The sequence below is a fragment of the Polyodon spathula genome, chromosome 1 (genome assembly GCF_017654505.1).
Source record: "Polyodon spathula isolate WHYD16114869_AA chromosome 1, ASM1765450v1, whole genome shotgun sequence".
Lineage (NCBI taxonomy): Eukaryota > Metazoa > Chordata > Actinopteri > Acipenseriformes > Polyodontidae > Polyodon > Polyodon spathula.
The window spans coordinates 29,223,909-29,243,216 of NC_054534.1; the positions used below are offsets into that span (position 1 = coordinate 29,223,909).

General features: G+C 36.9%; 1 protein-coding gene across 1 annotated transcript; it reads left to right on the plus strand.

The window, feature by feature from the left end:
- Positions 1–362: 362 nt before the first annotated feature.
- LOC121316906 (regulator of G-protein signaling 7-binding protein-like) lies at positions 363–18,421 on the plus strand. Its single transcript, XM_041252255.1, has 6 exons — positions 363–1,057; positions 2,110–2,276; positions 11,166–11,296; positions 12,244–12,391; positions 14,367–14,437; positions 17,301–18,421. The coding sequence occupies exons 1-6, from the start codon at positions 908–910 to the stop codon at positions 17,390–17,392; spliced, it is 759 nt and encodes a 252-aa protein (XP_041108189.1). The 5' UTR covers positions 363–907; the 3' UTR covers positions 17,393–18,421.
- Positions 18,422–19,308: the final 887 nt, after the last annotated feature.

Genomic DNA, 19,308 nt, shown 5'->3' on the forward strand with positions numbered 1-19,308 from the left:
AATATAAATCTTAGTGCTTTTTTAAAACTACTCTTTTTACACACATTTCTTTTTTTAATTATTCTAAATAAATATGTATGAATTTTAACACTAATCTTGCTATAACCGTTTGTGTATGGGCATTGGATCCATTGTTTTACGATTTAATTTTGGACGGCTATAACTGGTTGTCATGTGGCACAACAACCCAAATACTGCAATAAAATGCACATTGTTCTTAATACATCTACAGTACTATGGCAATATGTGGCACTTTGTGTTTCTAACAATTCAGCCTCGAAAGTAATATAATTGATGTCATTGAACAACTGATTGGTTAAGTGTGTAGGCTCTCGGGGGTCTGGACTGATAGATCACATTAGTATTCCTGTCCTATGAATATGCTGTGTTGCCAACAACGTCAGTCTGCCAGATTCCCTGCGTCTCCTTTTTACACCAAGGTTAGATATATTCTCAAAAGAAGACCTTGGAGACAAGAATCGGGACTATTCAGTATATTTATATTATGTTTGTCCGTGCGCTTCACATTTTACGTCGAAGGAAATTGAACTAACGCACAAAGGGTCCTTAAATTATTAAGAATTCTAGCTTCTCGCTTGCAGTTCTTCATGAAATGGTTCCCTCTCACCAGCCTTGAAACCGTTGAAGGAATGAACGACAATCTATGTGGATATTTCAACTGGAATTAGGCTTCTGCTAAAGTGAAGGTGACTTGTCGAAGAGATGCAGAAAGGAAACGCAAGCGCTCACCCAGCACTCCTGCTAGTCAAAGGTTGCCCCCGAAAAGAGCTATTTCCACAGTAGTGATTTTAGTGCCACTCGCTTGCTGCTTTAAACACGAACGCAAACAAGAAATACACGTTTTTCATATCACTGTTGTGTAGGTTTGATTAGTGAATGTGTATGCATGAGTTCTGCATCGAATGGGCGCAAAAAACGCCCCAGATCTGCTGGATCCATTTTTCAAATCAAAAAACCTCACTACACGGACCCAGAGCGCAGAGGAAGCACCGAAAGCGCCCCAAAAAATCAGCGAGCACTGGAAGACTGTAGAATGGTAGGTACAACACACACCATTTTCGTTATTTTTGGTCCATCACTCTGGTGTCACTCCCCCACTTTTTCCATTCAGATCACGTGCACTTGCACTATTTTTAAATCTGCAGTAAACCATTGATCTTATATTTTTATGTCATATATTTGGAACTGAATAATGGTGTCAAGTTAGTGAAATTGTTAAGATGTCGTCTCAGTATGATTACACATATAAACGTAATGCATCTATATTGATGTCGTTGTAATAAATCTGGATGAAACGCTGATTTGACTGCACGGTTTTAAATATAACTTAGTAAGTTTATCCAAAGGTGTATGCAACTGATATTTATGTAGCTTAATAAACAAATGACCGATTGGTGGTATCGGCTTTTAATCTGACAGGTCTGCTGGCAGAAGGCTGTGTCCATGCTATAGGTCTTAATGTCTTTCACATTTGCACCAAAATGCTTTTCTGAATTATATGGTTAGATCTCCTGGAACATTATTTTTTAACGCATTACAAACGAATCAACACGGGTGTGCTGTTTAATGTTAATAAATTAGCACGATAGGTTCAAAAGATGAACTGAACATTTATAGTGTAGTATTATAACAGAATAAATCGATACGCCAAGTTGCAGCTTGTTATTTTATGATTCAACGATATGGTATACAATAATGGATGTTACAATACGTGTCTCATAAGAGTTATAAACCTATATATGGGCGCTGTCAATCCCAAAATATCTCAGTGTGTTAAGAAACATCATTCACTTTTATATTCAGCCTATAAAATGTGTAAGGATTTAGAATATACTGTTCAATTATGAAATGACGAACACTGTTTATATAAGTTTTACAGGTTCATTTGACTATTGAGCTTAAAAAAAAAGCAAAAAAAAAAAAAAAAAAAAAAAAACCCGTTGTGCTGTATTTTTTAAGATAACAGCGGAGCCTAAATTATTTAAATATCGGCTTTTTTCTGAACTCGATTGTAAAATCTGCGTGAGATGAACGACATTGATTGTGTGGGGTAAATGCCTTATCAAAGTAAAGTACCGTGTATTTCAGCTTGTCCAGGAGTTCAATACCGTGGTGGCCCTATACCGTGAACTGGTCATTTCCATTGGGGACGTCTCGGTTGATTGTCCATCTCTCCGTGCTGAAATGAATAAGACTCGATCCAGAGGCTGCGAGATGGCCCACACTGCACATCAAAATCTATCAGTTATTTCGGGGTAAGATTACAGATTCTGTCAAATACAGAAGTCATTGAGGGTGTTAGTGTAAATGATAAAAGGAAGATGTCAACTACACTTATTCATTAGCAAATGCTGCAGTCCTCGTAGATATTGAAACGGTCTGGATTTGCTGTGATGGTGCTGATACTTGTAAAACATCGACTCAATTTGCAAATGTTTTTACAAAAACAATTGTTTTAACAATTGTTTATAGATTACATTTGAGATAATAATATAAAAAAAAAAAAGCAAGCAACATTTTATTGAAAAAAAAAACATTTCCTTTTATTTTCAAATACACAGAACACCCTATTGGGAAAATAAAAGGTTGTCCCTTGAAGACAAAACACAGGCTCTGTTCTGATTGTAACAAATGTTAAAATACATAGAGTTATTTACAAAATAGAATGAACATACTTATGAGTAGCCTGGATTAAAGGTGAAATAATGTGTTCAGATTATTTATGATTTTTATTTTTCTATGATGTTTGTACGTCGGGGTTTATTCAGGGGAAACTTTTGGCTTCAGAATAATGTTGTTCATGTAACTGAATACAATTGAAAGGCAAGGTACTTTCAAAATAATGTGCTGGACACGGGTGTTAATAAAATGATTCAAGTTATAACATGAAATGGCATCAGCTGTTTTAGTAGGCCTGTTTCATTAAACCATTAAAATGTGTTGATTAAAACAGTTAAATAGAAGGCATGTGTTATTGTCACTTGACCTATAAATCACGAAAATTATAAGCTACCATGTTTGCTGCTTGGTATGGCATGCATCACCATCATTGCACTACAGATCCATACTGGTGTCATTTTCTAAATAAAGCTATTGTATTTTTGTGACAGTTCTTAGAGGGAGTGGATCTGTCGTGTCATACCCCATAGGATTAAGGATTAGCAATAATTATACTGTTATCTCTCCCAATTCCCTTCTGTGCAGTTTTGACCTAGAAACTAGTTTCAGTTGGTGTAATGCCATGCTTGTCCTGAAATATCTTATGATCCAACTGTAAAGTTAATGCAGGTGTATTCTGGGGGGTTGGATTACGCTATTTTCTTGTCAGGAGACTGGTTTGCATTGGGGCACAGTGGAAGAGACATTCAGACAGCCTTTTATATTCCTAATTGTTTAAGCTTATTTATTTTCAAAATCGATCCTGTAACAAATAACTTTTCTAGTAGCAAAAAAAAAAAAAAAAAAAAAAAAACAGCCCCTATTTTTTTGTTTTGTTTTAACTTTTATTTGTGAAGCAGATAGCAATTTATAATTATTCACCTTCAGAATATGGAACTCTCACAAATAACCCCCCTGCTGGGATGTATGTTATACATCTGTACCCATCACACATTGCAGTTTTACATTACATCTAGAGAACCACTTATCCAAAGTGTCTAAGGCTTTAGCACATGTTACTGAGAGTGAAAATCTGGGGTAGCATATGGAGACAATATAGTGAAAGACCTTTCCAATCTTGATTAAACTTGTTGTCCTTCTAAATATTTCAGATCTTCACTGGTTATCTAGGCATATATTCTGAGGGGTCAATACATACATAAAACCACAGTGTTTATTAATCAATTTGACTGCTTTGTTAGGACAGTGATAAGTACTGTTGGGACTATACACCTGGATGGGTTGTCCCCTACCTTGCATGCACTCATCATTCTTTTCAGAACCCACCTCCTGCAGCGTATAATGCGTATAAAACTACTGCAGCGTTGCACACTACGAAACTGTTCTGTGTTAAATGTAGTCAAAACAGCGTGTTTATATTAACATACCAAACATAGTGCTTGCCTTTAATTTGGATTTCCTCACTTGTATTTTCCCATAATTCCTTTGTAAATTAGACATTCCCCCATCTTGCCTGTGCAAAAACTTTGGTTTGTGAAAAATGTTGCTTTTTTATGTTAGGTTGTTTTTCTTCAGGATATTGTCTGTGACACAGTTTTTGCAGCCTGCGTGTTACACGTGAGGGAAACCTGTTACAACACGAGCACTGACACGAGACTTGGGGTGGTGTTGGAAGGGGACTTATGATTGCAAATGCTGGGCTATAAAACAGAGTGGTTTTAGTAGCTCAGAGACGAGTTTTGACATGCAGCGGGAGCTTATGACACTCTGTGGAGCAATAGAGAACAGTTCCCGAGATTTGTTTGTTTGACTGTTTTATACTGTTTTTCCTGTTTACCCTTTTATTTTGTGCCTGAGTTCGACTCTGTTAGCTATTCAAGGTAATTTCCATCTCCAGTCTTGCAATAGCTGGTTTTGTACACTATTATTCAGTAACTTTTTTTTGTTTAGTTTTTCAATATAATCACACCTAAAACTTGCTGTGCAGTCCTGCGTTGTATTCTATTCATTTTAACTAGAAAATAAGTATTTTTCAATAGAAAATAAGTACTTTTACAGCTGCAGCTATTCAAAGCACAAAGCTCTCAAGTTCAGCAGAAATTACAAAATTACAGCTGCGATTGTTCTATGTATAACGTATTATATCTCCATACATTTCTGCAACCCTGGTTCTACTGATGGTTTGACATGTTTAATAGATATTTAGGAAAAGTCAAAAAAGCACAGGTGCCTAGCTGCCAAATCAGTGGAGAAAAATGCATTTAAAACCTGTGATGCGCCAAAAAGACCACTCCGGTAGTTCTAGTGTTAAGAGCATGTTGAGTCGTTTTTTTATCACTAGTGACGTGCGTATTGGGACAAGATGATTCCCCCACTTATCTTTACCATTAGAGAAGTACCCCAGGCTTCCACGGGATTCTCCCCATTTGTGCTGTATATGGGAGACCACTTATAACCGAGGGGCCCAATTGCACACATTCCAGCCAGTAGATAAAGTGCTTCTATCTACCCAAACTCTAACCATAACCCTCACCCTAACCCTTTCCAGTACAAACTACTGGCAAAGTGGCAAGGGCTCTTTGAGATCACACGCTGGGAGGTTGTGCAGATTGGGGACAGTCTGACAGTGGAGCAGAGACGTCAGGCCCAGGATCTGGTGGCTGCTTTTCCTGATGTGTTCTCTCCTGTTCCGAGGCACACTTACGTAGCTCAGCACCATATAGAAACAGAGCCGGGAGAGCATATTCACCAGAGGCCCTATCACATTCCTGAAGCCAAGAGAAAGGTAATGCAAAAAATTAGCAAAATGCTCAAACTGAGAGTAATAGAAGTGCCACAGTGACTGTAATAGTCCAGTAGGTCTTGTCAACAAAACTCGATTTTAGATTGACTTTAGAAAGGTTAATTAAAAATTTGAAATTTGATTCATACCGATGCCCCAGGTAGGTAAATTGCTGGAGCATACAGGCACGTCTCATTTTATGACGACACTGGACCTAAAAAAGGGTACTGGGAGGTCTGTGCCAGTTCACCATACTGCTTTTTGGGTTGCATGGAGCCCTGACCACTTCCCAGAAGATAATGGACCGCGTCTTGTGGCCCAATCCACAGTACACTGGTACCCACATTGATAACATGATCATCCACAGTGTGGCGCAGCAGAATCATCTGCATAGAGTAGCAGCAGTATTGCAATCCTTGCGGGAGGCAGGGCTTACTGCTAACCTGAAGACGTGTGCAATTGGAAAGAGTGAGTCATGGAAAGGGTTGGAAAGAGTATTTGAGGTATCGACTGGGGGGTCGTACAGATCAGACAGCTTATTGCAAAGGTGCGAGACTTAGCTTTTGTCCGACTTCCAAGACAAAAACCCAAGTGCACTCCTTCTTGGGACTGGCGGGCTACTATCGTAAATGTAGGTTTAGTGGACGGAGCCGTGCCAGAGGGCCTTTCATATGTTGAGGACAAAACTGTGTAGCAAGCCAGTGCTGTGCAGTCCAGTTTTCAGGAGGGGGTTTGTCCTGCAGACGGATGCATCTGAGACAGGTCTGGGTGCAATGCTGTCCCAGGAGAGAGTGGAAAAGGAGCAACTGATCCTCTATATCAACAGAAAGCTCTTTCGCAGCGAGATTGTGGTGCCTACAGGGTAATCCACCAAGCAGAGAAAATGCACCAAAATGCATACTTCTTCTCTCGGGAAGGAGTGGGGTTGTAGATTTTCAAATGAACTGCTGGTGCCATTCTGGGGAGGTGGGGTGTGTGTGACAGGGCAGACCTGTCATTGGCTTCAGTGAGCGTGTACCATTGCAGTATTTGCTCAGACATTCTACAGGAGAAGCATTGTCAGAATTATTGTGAGCCCCTTGTTGGCTAGGAGGGGTGTGACCATAAAAGGGCACAATACTACATACACAGCTCTCTTCTGCAATGTGCTGGCTTTGCTGCAGTGAAACAAACCAAAAAAAACAAGTGATGAAAAAAACAGACGGCCAAGACTGGAAACAAAACTTCTTGGCATGGGATGTGTATTACCGTGTGCTGGCTTTACCATTGTTGGTGCCGTAGCGACGGCCAGGTGCAACTACAACAATACCAACTGCAATAATTGTTGTGAAATAAATCTGCGTGCCTGTGAGGCGTTGACAACATCAAACTCTGTGTGCGTCTGCTAGCTGTCAAGTGAATCATTCACACCCCTTGCACAGCTATATTTAATCTTTTTTTAAATGATTTAGAATGCACACTTCTTGTACTAGAGATTCATGCTTTGTGAGTTTGTCTCCTGCAAGCTGTAAGATTCTTTGTAGTGCATCTGTTAAGACTCTTCCTGACTGAGCCATTACACATTGGACACTCTAAAAGGACTAATGCTAGAAAAACAGCATTGTGTATATAGCTTGATTAATGGCATATTCTGACAGCACCCATATTAATAAGAACTGCATTTGAATGAAGAGTTTATATTCATTTGGTGTATTGGTTCTTAAGCAAAATGTTGTGATTGTCTTTTTATTTTATTAGCTACTAGTGGGTTTCATCCCCTAGTGAATAGTATTATTCTGGCAAAAGACTTTTACATGTATCTAGAATAACACTTATCCAGAAATGATGACACCCCTTCTAATTAATATACCAGTTGAGACTGAGCTTCCATATAGGCATTGAAATATTATTGCTCTTACCAGACATACATGAGCAGTGTAATTATTTCTGAAGAATTTCTTGTTTCAATACAGATCTTTAAATATTAGTTTGGTAGGGGACATGTAGGATAAAGTAACACCTGATAAGGTAAGGTTTAATGACTGATAGGAATTATCACACACAAATATCTTTTCACAAAATTAACTAGACTTGACTATGCCAAAAGCCATTATTAATACCATACTGGCTTAAAAATTACACTTGGTTAACATCTAATGAATAAAAGGTATGTTTCATATGGAATTGCTGCTAGATTCAGCACTAATGAAGTGTTAATATATTGCTGTAGCACAGGAAACTCTACTGCAAGTCTCTTTTGAACAATTATATACTGGCATTAATTAAACACAGGTCCTTGAGCTTGATACAAAAGCAGGTGGTTCAGAAACTAATTGGAACACAATGAGGAGGGAGAAGCCTGAGTTTCCTAAGATGATGGAAATTCTTTGAAAACAAAAGCTAAGACTCCAGATGATATTTGCTATGATTAAAATATTCAGTTCAACCCCTTTACATGCCATATTTGTCACACTTCTGGGATAAATACATCTAATAAACTGTACAGCGCTTATATTGCAGGTATAGGAAATTATTGAAAAGCAGATTCAAATACATAGACATGAGCAAAATAATAGGAAGCTGGAAGACAATTTAACAAATTATTTTTACATTTCAAAAATAGCATGTAGAGGATTGAATGTTTTCTGAATTAGTCCTCCTGCAAGGACCTTTATAGTTACAATAACTCAGACTTTTGACACTGAGATAGCTGAAATGAGAGGTTTTGACAGTAAATAAAATAGTTGTCTGTTCTGTTTTATTATTATTATTATTATTATTATTATTATTATTATTATTATTATTATTATTAATGCATACAACACTTTTTTTTCTCATAAAAAAAAAATTAACTTCAGAATCCAAACACCAACTCAATATATGTTCATGTGTTACAGTCTAACTTAAAAAATTGTACAACCCACCACTTCCTACAAGCAATACACTGTGTTCTCATAGAGCATCCATACAGAATAATAATTTAAAAAAAAGATTACCATAAACATGGCAACCTTTCCAGAGCTTGGGTACAGATTACATTTAATGTTATCATTACATGTTATCTGTAATTTTTTTTTTTTTTTTTTTTCAGTAATTCATATTTTTGATGCAGGCTGTCTTACTTGTTTGACAGGGCCTGTTCCTGCAATAGTTCAGGTTTTATATGTAAAATGCCTTGGGATGCTTGAAAGCTCATTAAAGCGCTGCAGCATTTATAGTATTGCAGTATAACAACCAAGAGCTACTGCTTTAGTTTATAACAGTGAAAAAAAAAGAATGTATAGTATTTGCCATGCCAGGTAATGGAATATTGTTTGGATGTACAGTATAAAACAGTGACAGAATTTGTGTGTGTGGAAGTGGAAAAGACATGAGAAGTGGTAATATAATATGAAATACCCCCCCAAAAATACAGCAAATTTCCAGGTGGTATTTTATAAGTGGTATTTTTTGATAAGTCTGTGTTCAATATGCTTTGGTCTGAATACAGAATCAGTTCTTCAGTTCTACTTGTAAGCCATTGGCATATATTACAGATAACTCAATCAGAGTGTTTTTATGTTAGTAAGTGTGCGCACCATCTTGCAATCTCTAAATGTGTTTTCTTTTGTACGGCTGGCAGTACAGATCAGGTGGGTGATCACTAGATGGCGCTGGTACTTATTAACACAAAGACCCTTTGGCTGATCAAGCCTACGATACGATCAGAAAAGAAGTTCTACTCAGTGCTTCACGCAAACAGTCTTTTCCACAGATCACTCGGGAATCTTCTCGTTTCTCATAGCATAACGCTCTCAAGCTGTGCTATGGGACCTGTGAACTGGAACCGACTGCAGAAGACTTAACCAGATGGAAGTTAAATGATAAAATTGGACATATTCTTTGAACATATGAGGGGAAAAGAAAACAGAATTATTGCAGCTCAGTCAGTATGGGACTCAGGTCTTGGAGCTCCTGCGTGGAATGCACTGGTTGTAACTGAAGTCATTGTTTACAAAGCCTTCCCACTGCAGAGTGAGCAAGCAGAGCAGACACCTTGCTGTGTAAACAAAAAAAATAAATAAATGAAGCTAATACTTAATTAAATAAATGTCCCTTTGTGATTTCTTTGACTCAGTAATATATGATGATCCAACAATATCATCTGCGCTCATTAACCAAGAGTAGTTTGTGTTTTTATTATAAAAACAAAAGAAAAAAACAGCTGTGCCAGTATCTTTGAAGATGTGTGAACATGTCAGTTCAAAGAGTGCCTTTACTTTGATAATAGTGATAGAGCGAACCTTCTGTGCAGACATGAAGAAGCCTTTAGGAAATCCTATCTGATGATAGTCTGGCCTCAGTTAAAACCAGAAGGTTTCCTTGGAATGTCATTGATGTAACACTACAAATGTACTTTCTAAAGCACATGGCTGTATTTAATCTTTTTCATTGACAGATGAAATGTTACATTAATTTAGTCCATTGTAAAACATGAGCTCTGTCTGCATGTACAGTAGTTTGACTTAATCTGTAGTGAGTCAGGAAACCTTTTCAAACCACAACCCTTTTAGGTGGAGGTTGGATCAGGGCGGTCCCTTATAAAAGTGTAGTATATTAAAAGCACAGCAAAGTGAAAGCATGGTAAAGCATAGGTAAGTATTGTAAAGCCCAGAGCATAATGGTAGCACGTATTAATAAACATGGGAAGACATTGGATACTATAGTAAATGCATAGTATAACCATGGGGAAACCATGACCATTCAAAAATATGGTGTTATTGGTTTGTAGTATCAAATGCTTGAGTAGTGTTTTTGGCATTAAAATGTCAGTGTTTTAAAATTAAGCCTGCTTGATTAAAGCACAAATATTTGTTTGAGAGGAGATGTTACTCCATTAACAATTATTGATATGTTTGAATATTGAAAGCTTGTTTTTGATTCTCAGGAGCACACAGACACAGACCATAATGAATAATCTACCTTTCAGGATTATTTATTTGTTTTGAGCAGTTCTTCACAAATAACATATTCAGTTCAAGTTACCTGTTGTCTGCATTGTAAACATTGCATTGTAAGTTCAAGTTACCTGTTGTCTGCCTTTGTAAACATTGCATTGTAAGTTCAAGTTACCTGTTGTCTGCATTGTAAACATTGCATTGTAAGTTCAAGTTACCTGTTGTCTGCATTGTAAACATTGCATTGTAAGTTCAAGTTACCTGTTGTCTGTGTTTAAACAATCTCATAAAAAAGTTCTTTTTTTCTCTAAACACAATAGTCCATAGACCATTCACAAAATACAGTTTGCTACTGACAAGCTTTATGGAAGATGGACACCAGTTACAACATTCCATCATCTCTTTATCTTTCTGTACATTTTTTAAGTTTAATTACATAAAAGTCAAGGAGACATTGTCATTTTTGTGTGTGTGTGTGTGTGTGTGTGTGGGGGGGGGGGGGGGGGGGGGGGGGGGGGGGGGGGGGGGGGTTAATCAGACCCTGTTTTCTCATCATACTGCAAATGCCTGTATAGCTTAACCTTCCCCTAATAGACTGCCTTTGATGTTGCTAGGTAGCAGCCTCTCACATTCCTATTACTAATCTGCTGTTATGTAAGGCATAAAATATTTTACCTGTATGTACTAACATGGAACTGTTACCGTTTTGTTTTTTTAAGGAGAAGCGGTTTCAATGAGTGGGACCCACTACTATTTATAGAATTAACTGTGGAGCCTGTCCAAGATTTACAGTGAAATATTGCTTTGTATTTCATTATGCTTTTCAGCCCAGAAGATGACGAAATCCACCCTGAAATCTGCAGACTTTACATACAACTACAGTGCTGTCTGGAAATGTACATAACAGAAATGCTGAAATCTGCATGTCTTTTAGGATCTCTTCAACTTCATCGAAAAGGTAACGCTACAGAATTTTACATTCATATTTTCCTCTACTGCCTTCTCTTGGACTGGCCTCTCCAACTGTACTGTCAGATCCAAACATACAACAAATGAAATTGACAGCACTATAATATTTATATATTTTTCACAATTTAGCTGTACATTGCATACACAATACATAACAAGTGGGCATTGCTCAGACCCTCCATAGTATATCATAGGATTTAGGAATTATTTTGTCATTTGTTTCTACATTTCATCCCCTGATCACAGAATTTCTAAAACTTCTCTGCCTATTAATGACACCTGTCTGGACAATGCACGTCTGGAGATCAATCACCGCCTCTGCTTGTCAGTGTCAGCTTCTTACCCAACAATGTGCACTGACCTAACCGGGGAAGAACATCTCAAGTTCCTACCTCTGCGTCATGGACTTCAAAACAAGTTGTTATTGTAGTAGAAAAAGTAATTGAAAGTTTTGCAGCACTGCAAACAGTCCACTGTGCTTTGATATAACCATATGTGTTGAAAAAACACAAAAGCAGCAAATACTCAGAAAGACTTCTAAGCACTGTCAAGGTTCGATGCGTACTGGAAAGCGCTGAGAATTGATTATTTCTTTATTAAGAAGAAAAGGTATGCAAGGGTAAAAGATCTGGAACACAAGAACTGGTCCTGAAAAATGACATAAAGCTGACTGAAGTGTTAAGATAATCACAGAGAAAAGTAAATGTTCCCTTGAGTTTTGTTGTAAGTTCTACTGTTCATAATGCCGTGGTGTGCTAATAGTTCTGCTAGGGTTTCCTTGTGATGATAATCTAATGCAATCCCAATTGTATTTCTCAAGCTTTCTGTAAGGGCATGTCAATTATACTGATTTTGTGACGATATTGTTCCCTTTATGTGTCATGATATATCAAAATTCATATGCAGGCTGTCTTAAAACATCTCTCTGTTTTACAGGAAAGGAATCTTGTACTGTTCCCAAGCTTCTAGACTGTAAAGTGGAAGAGAGCTCTGAGATCCCAATATTAGAAGACACTTCATCCTCACCTGTAGATTTCCATCAGTATTCCTGGCAGGTTTCCACTGATATTGAAAACACAGAAAGGTATATATATATATATTATATATATATATATATATATATATATATATATATATATATATATATATAAAACCTTACCTTTTTATGCCAAAAGGGTGTTCAGTAGTGCTTAATCTATGAATACATATTACTTGAAGTGTGAACGTTTTCCGAATTAGTGATATTCAGGTTAGATTATGTTAGAAGAAAAACAAATGCTGTTGATCAATAAGCAGTACGTAGAATTCAGTAAAAAGGTTGGTGTTGGCATAAGGCCAAGCAGTCCAAGAAAGACAAAGATTAAAGTGGCTAAAGATCAAAGAAATGATTCTATAAAGCTTATCTGTTGTGCACTCCCACTAAGTATACAGGTCTCGTATGTCTGGGTAGTTGTGAAAGTGACACATGTATTTTAATTTGAAAACATGATAACTGGTAATACTCAATATTAATGAAGGTTGTCAGATTGCGTGCCTTACTTTGAGTTTCTGTAATCTGTAACTGTTTAACTGCCTTCTGCATTGCACCTAAGCAGAGTCTTCAGCATCAACGCATGTCGATCAATAGGGGAAGCAGAAGGTTAGTTATTTACAAGAAAAGAAAGGGGCCAATTTTAAACTCCTGGTAGAATGACTAAGGAAGTGCAAGACTATCTGATTAAGGTTTGAACTGAATTGTCTTAAATCTATTACAGTGCCTGGATATGTAAAATAAAATGTCTTTGTTTTTTTTTTTAAACTGCATATTTCAAACCTATATAGTGAATGGAAGTGCACAATGTGTGGGATTTTTTTTTTTTTTTTTCTTAGCGACAGACACAGAAAACAAAGCAAAATAGAATGCTAAGGTTTACGTTGGTTTCCACAAGATAGTAAAATAACACTAGATTCTAATATTTTTGCTCTGTATTTGTACATTTGGAATTTGTTTTGTTTTTTTCTAACTATTTTCCCAGTGGATTTGTCCTACAGTGCTAATGCTTGAGTAATAAATTATTTAAAATGTTATGTAACATTTTATGAAGCAAATTAAGTAAGCAAACTTTACTAAATATTTAAAAGACATTATCACCCACATTTGTAATTGTGTATTTTTACAAACAGGGATGTGATTTGAATATAAATGAATTAGTTTATATAGTAGATGCTGTTTGTTAAATTTGAGATGGAAATGATGGCTAAAGAGGTACCAACATCATTGATATGATTCTTATATTCATTTTGCAGTAATGTGTGCTCTTTATGATTCGCTATAGTTTCTCTTTAGTTCACTGTTTGTTTTGCTTTCTTATTATTCGGGCAAAACCTGCTTCTGAAAAGACTCCTCACATGTGTTTGTGGGAAAGTGAACTGGGGGAGCATATTAGCACTGCACTGAGAACTGAAGCTTGTGCAAGACCCACAAAAATATATATATATATTTTTTTTTTTTAATGATTTAAACGTTGGATGTATTTAGATCTATTGTCATTCTGACTAACTAAATAGGCAAAATATTTTGCTAACTCTGTCATGATATTGCACATACACGTATATATAAGTGAGATACGTCCTGTAACAGCAAATATCTTATCAAAAGGCTCCAGGCAGAATAATGATACTAAAATGATTAAAACACTGTATTGGTTGCAGCAGTGTACCTACAGTTTCTCGCTTTCCCAGTTATGAGAAATGCTTGGCCGATGCCAGAGAGATTCCCTAATGATACAGGGGAGAAATGGACAGGCTTTCTCTGCTGACCCAGAGGATTGTGTCCCTGATTCACCCATACATTGTAATTGCATTATTGGGCCAAACAGTGACAAACATGTTCATGGTAATTAGGTAAACCAATCAATACAAATAACAACAGCTGTCTTTGCCTCCACCAGGCAACTAAAGTATGTAATGTTTGTGTCAATATCCTTTCAATGTATTCTGTGGTTTTTGTTTAGTTTTTGTTTTGCAGTTCATTTTCTTTTTTTAATTTTATATTATGGATTTGATCCGTATCTTTACAGAGACATGCGAGAAATGAAAAACCTTCTAAGTAAACTCAGGGAGACTATGCCTTTGCCATTAAAAAATCAAGGTATGTACCTTTTTTTGGTCTAAAAATGAATTTGATTTACAGGTATGCTTGTTCAATTACTGAGCCAAGCACAAGACAGAAAAAACTCTAGAGCTGATAACACCTGCTTTAACCTAATAAACATTTAGTTGAATGAAGGAATAAGTATTGCAACAAGGCAGATTATTCTGATTGTTATGCAGTGCCTAGCATGTACAGCTATGGTCATAAGTTTTGCACTACCCTATACAATTAATTAATTTTGCTTAATAAAATCAAATTAAAGCTGCTGAGTAATGTTGTGTTAACACATTGAATTGCCTACCACTTTGTAGTTTTCCTATACTTAACAAAAAACTGACAAAAATGTAAAAATCTAGGATTAAATACTGTATTACTATTATGGCTTCCAGTAGTCTTTTGCAATATCATTTTGTTGTTTCTTTAATTACATGATGTTAAATAAAATATCTAAATGGTGTTTTGTTTTTTGTTTTTTACTTATGCCTCAATCCTAAAATTATAGGTGATGCAAAATGTTTGGCCGTAGCTGTAGGTCTAAAACTTTATTCCTGTCAAGGAGCCTTTGGGACTATAGGTCGCTGTGGCAAAGTGGCTAGTGAGAGGGGAACAGGTGTTGCAGTGATGCGGTGCAGGAGTGAAAGGCAGACAATCGTAATCCTTTTGAAAAGTGCTTTATTTGTGTTGGAAAACATGGATTGAGAATTGATTAGGGGTTTGCTACGCATGTGGACTAGCAGAGCTATACTGGTGTTCTTTTCTGAAAAGAGACTAATATTGCAGATAGCAGACTGTTTGGTTCAAATTGCATGTACTGCTAACCACTGATAGAGACGACGCGTCTACAAACTGCCCAACAATGACTGCAAGCTAATGAGATAACAATGCTGTGGACTAGAAGGGAACAGGCTCTAGACTTCAGAGAGATCAAAAGAGATAATCCCACTGGCATCAATGGGGGTCGCAAGGAGATAACAAAAGGCAGATGTATGGACCTTTTGTCTCCAGGAGTGTGAAGAATGCACTGAGTTCAGAGGTTGTCACACTAGACCACACACACAGACACACACACATTAACACTCACACAATAAATTAAATTACCTTGACCATTGGTTAATGTCAGAGAAAGGGGAGGTGGACCATCTATACAGAAGGGTATTTAATGTCACGCAAACATTGTAATTTTGAGTGTTGTTTGTCCTGTACCTGACTCCCTGCATATTTCAATAAACCTGGCAACTGATTGAAGAAAAGGACTCTGTGCATTTTCTTGAATCTACTTACTCACCATCTATTTTTTTAAGTTACTTCAATTTGTATTAAGGGTCTGGTGACCGTTTAAATAACCATGTGTAAAGCACGGGGATAACAAAGCAGGGCACAGTCCAGAACAAAAACAAACACACGGTCACCAGTCCTGGGTGAGTGCAGACATGCTTGTGGTGAGAGAAGACACGGGTATTTTGTGACGGTTTTGTGCAGTGGTGATCCGGATTGTGCTGACCCTCTGTGACAGCTACGGATTTGTGGGTTAGCTGTCTAGTGGTGCAAAATACAGACAATTACAGGACAGACAAGACACAACATGTTTTTCTCTTTCTGAACTAGAGCTCCTCTCTCGGTCCTTCTCTCTCCTGAGCCTTTAACCAAACTAAGGAAAAGATCAGCGTTACCCTGGCCCCTATATGCAATCCTGCATGACATCTTGGTAAACGGTTGCAGCTGCCTTATTGCTTGCAGCTGCCCCTCGTTTACCTTTCAGGTCAATACGGTCTTACAACAGAGTCTCGCTTCTTTCCAGGCTGACAGAAACGAACTGTCAGGCCAGCCCTTCCAGATACTTCTCCTCCTGTTCTTTAGCGCCCTCACAGGTCGGGAGGGAGATTTACCACCAGAACTCATTATTTTTCTGTCACAGTCACCTGCTGGTATCTGATCATCACAATGCATGACAGGTCGAGGAGATGCTAACTCTTAAAAACACTTTACTTCAGTATCACCCGAAATGGACTGCCTGACAGGAGGGATGGGGTTACCCCAAACATAGTAAAGCCTCCTTCGCTTTAATGCTTACAGTTGTTGCCTGGGTGTGCTTTTATCAAAATCTGTTCTTTTCAAAGGACAGACTAATAGTATGATTGCATTTTTTAACATAATGTTTTGTAGCCCATCACAGCCGCTTAGTTTTAGACTGGAAAGCACAGCTGGTAGGTTTGTTGAGCTAGCAAATTAAGACTTTACATTGTTAGGAGGGTCTGCGAGCGGGTGAGAGGAGGTTAGTATGTACACCATAGCACTGTGATGTATAATGTGTAGCACTGTAATAGAGGCTCAGGGAGTAGGCAGCTGTTTTCTTTTAATAAGCTTGACCCTTGTGGTAAGGCTGCCAATAGCAATTAAAGTAGCCTATTCAACGAGTCATTTTTTTATTTTGATTTTAAGCAGCTATTCTAATTACCAAATGCTGGTGTTCAGAGCCTTTTATATTATATTTATAGTAAATATAGATCATAATCTCAAAGAGCATTAATTAAGACCGGGGCTGGGGGGGGGGGTGATCTACAGTAGGTTGTACGGTCGGTATTGCAGGAGACTTTCAGGTCTGGATTCAAATCTAATTTAACCCAAAAGAAAAATTAGTTTGGCAGTCTTTTAATCCTGAAAGACAGCAGTCAATATCATAAAAGCACCTCACAATTCACCTCAATCGAACCTGGGCACCTGCAAGGAGACTGGACTGCTCCTTGCCCCCAGAGCAGGCATTCAGCTCATATTGCAACTACTCCTGGACCTCTCATAGGAACGGGAATTCATCATGATAGAATGCTTTAATGGTAAAGAGATTCTGCTTTTGTCTTTGCAGATGACAGTAGCCTCCTGAACCTGACTCCATTCCCCCTGGCAAGGAGGAGGAAAAGGCGATTCTTTGGACTGTGTTGTCTTGTGTCGAGCTAGGAAACTAAACTCCAAAACAAACTGCAAAACAGCTACTAGGATCAATTTAGCACAGCCAATTATATATTCCTTCAACTGATTACTGCCATTTCTAATCTTTCTTTTCTGTTGTGAAGGCTGTCCATTTTCTACTTTTATTTTGTAATAAAAAAAATATATTGTTAAAGAAATAAGTTCATATTGAAACAATAGCTATATATTTAATCGAATTTTGATTAAGATGCTTTATAAATTTGTTTTTTTTTTTCCATTCTTTGTAGTTGGAGTGATGTTATTGCATGGCTACGCAATGTGTACAAATGTGGAGTTGTCTTTTCTTCAGTCATTCTAGAAGTAGTTACATTGCTGCTGAAGCAAATTAATACCCTATTAGATCAGACCAGTAAAACTGATGTATGCTTCTATCATAGCCAAAAATCCCTCACATTCATCCCAGTCACACACATTGAAAAAAAAGGCTTAAAAAAGATTAAACAGTTAACTAATCTAAACAGTACACTAAAAAGCCACTTATTTGTCCATACCTATATCCTGATCATTGGGCCTGATTCACAAATGCTTTTTAAATCAATACTGTATGCTTTAATATTCATTAAACTGTTTCAGACTGATGCTGGCTTGTACAGTATAACAGCAACTGCCTAAAACAGTTACTTGAATATCAAACTATATTATTAATTTTAAAAAGTATTTGGAAAAACATGCTCAAAGTGCTGTGAATAAGGCCAAATTACTTAGTCTTCCTTATACCGTACTCTGTGTTCAATTATTGTTTAGCATTTTAATATAGTACATGAAATAAAACAACCTTTTTGCACATATATGTAAATCAAAATGTTAAATCCTGTAGATTATGTTAAACTCATATGCATTATATTCCAGTTTTGTTTTATTTTTTTGTTTTTTTAATGGTTCTCCTTTTTAATACTATGATTGAACAAAGCTGGTTAACTTAAGGTGGTATAGAATTTGTTAGACAGTTGAACATTGTACTTGCTTATGAATATAGTATTAAATGTTTTAGGGCATGCAGAAGCTAGTTCAAGCTAATGAAAAAAGATATATATATATATATATATATATATATATATATATATATATATATATATATATATAATATATAATGTTATATTTTTTGTTAAATTAACAAATGTCTCATTTGTGATTTCTAAGACGTAGTCACTGTATGTTTTTACTATTTCTTTTAATGAAGTGTTCAAAGGACCAATTATCAAACATTGCACTGTACTTTTAATTGAATTAATTAATTTTTGCTTAATATGAATACAGTATGTACTTTTGCAATAATTACACTATGTAACATAATTTTTGTTCCTGGGTAGTAAGTGTTATTTCCTAATTGCTTATGCCTCAAAAGTATAGAAAATGGCTATTATTTCCCACAAACTTTGCTTTTGTGACCAGGACAGTGATATTTTGAAATTGACCTATTTCCAATGAGAAAACGGGCGAATTTGAGTCTTTTCGTTCACATAAAGTCAGAAGAAAAACATATGAATCCAAATGAACATGTATTTATATTAAAGTAATACAAAAATGACTACAAAAGATTTAGAAGTGAGTAGTTTTTCGAGATTTACGATTATACTGTAAATCACTTTCACGAATCAGCCCCCAAATGTAGTCTCCCATCATGTTCTCGTTATACTGTCCTTGGTAGCGACATTCAAAGTCCAGTATATCCTGGTGGAAGCGCTCGCCTTGCTCCTCCGAGTATGCTCCCATGTTCTCCTTGAATTTATCAAGATGAGCATCAAGGATATGGACTTTGAGGGACATCCTACAGCCCATTGTGCTGTAGTTCTTCACCAGAGTCTCAACCAGCTCCACATAGTTTTCGGCCTTGTGATTGCCCAGGAAGCCCCGAACCACTGCGACAAAGCTGTTCCAAGCCA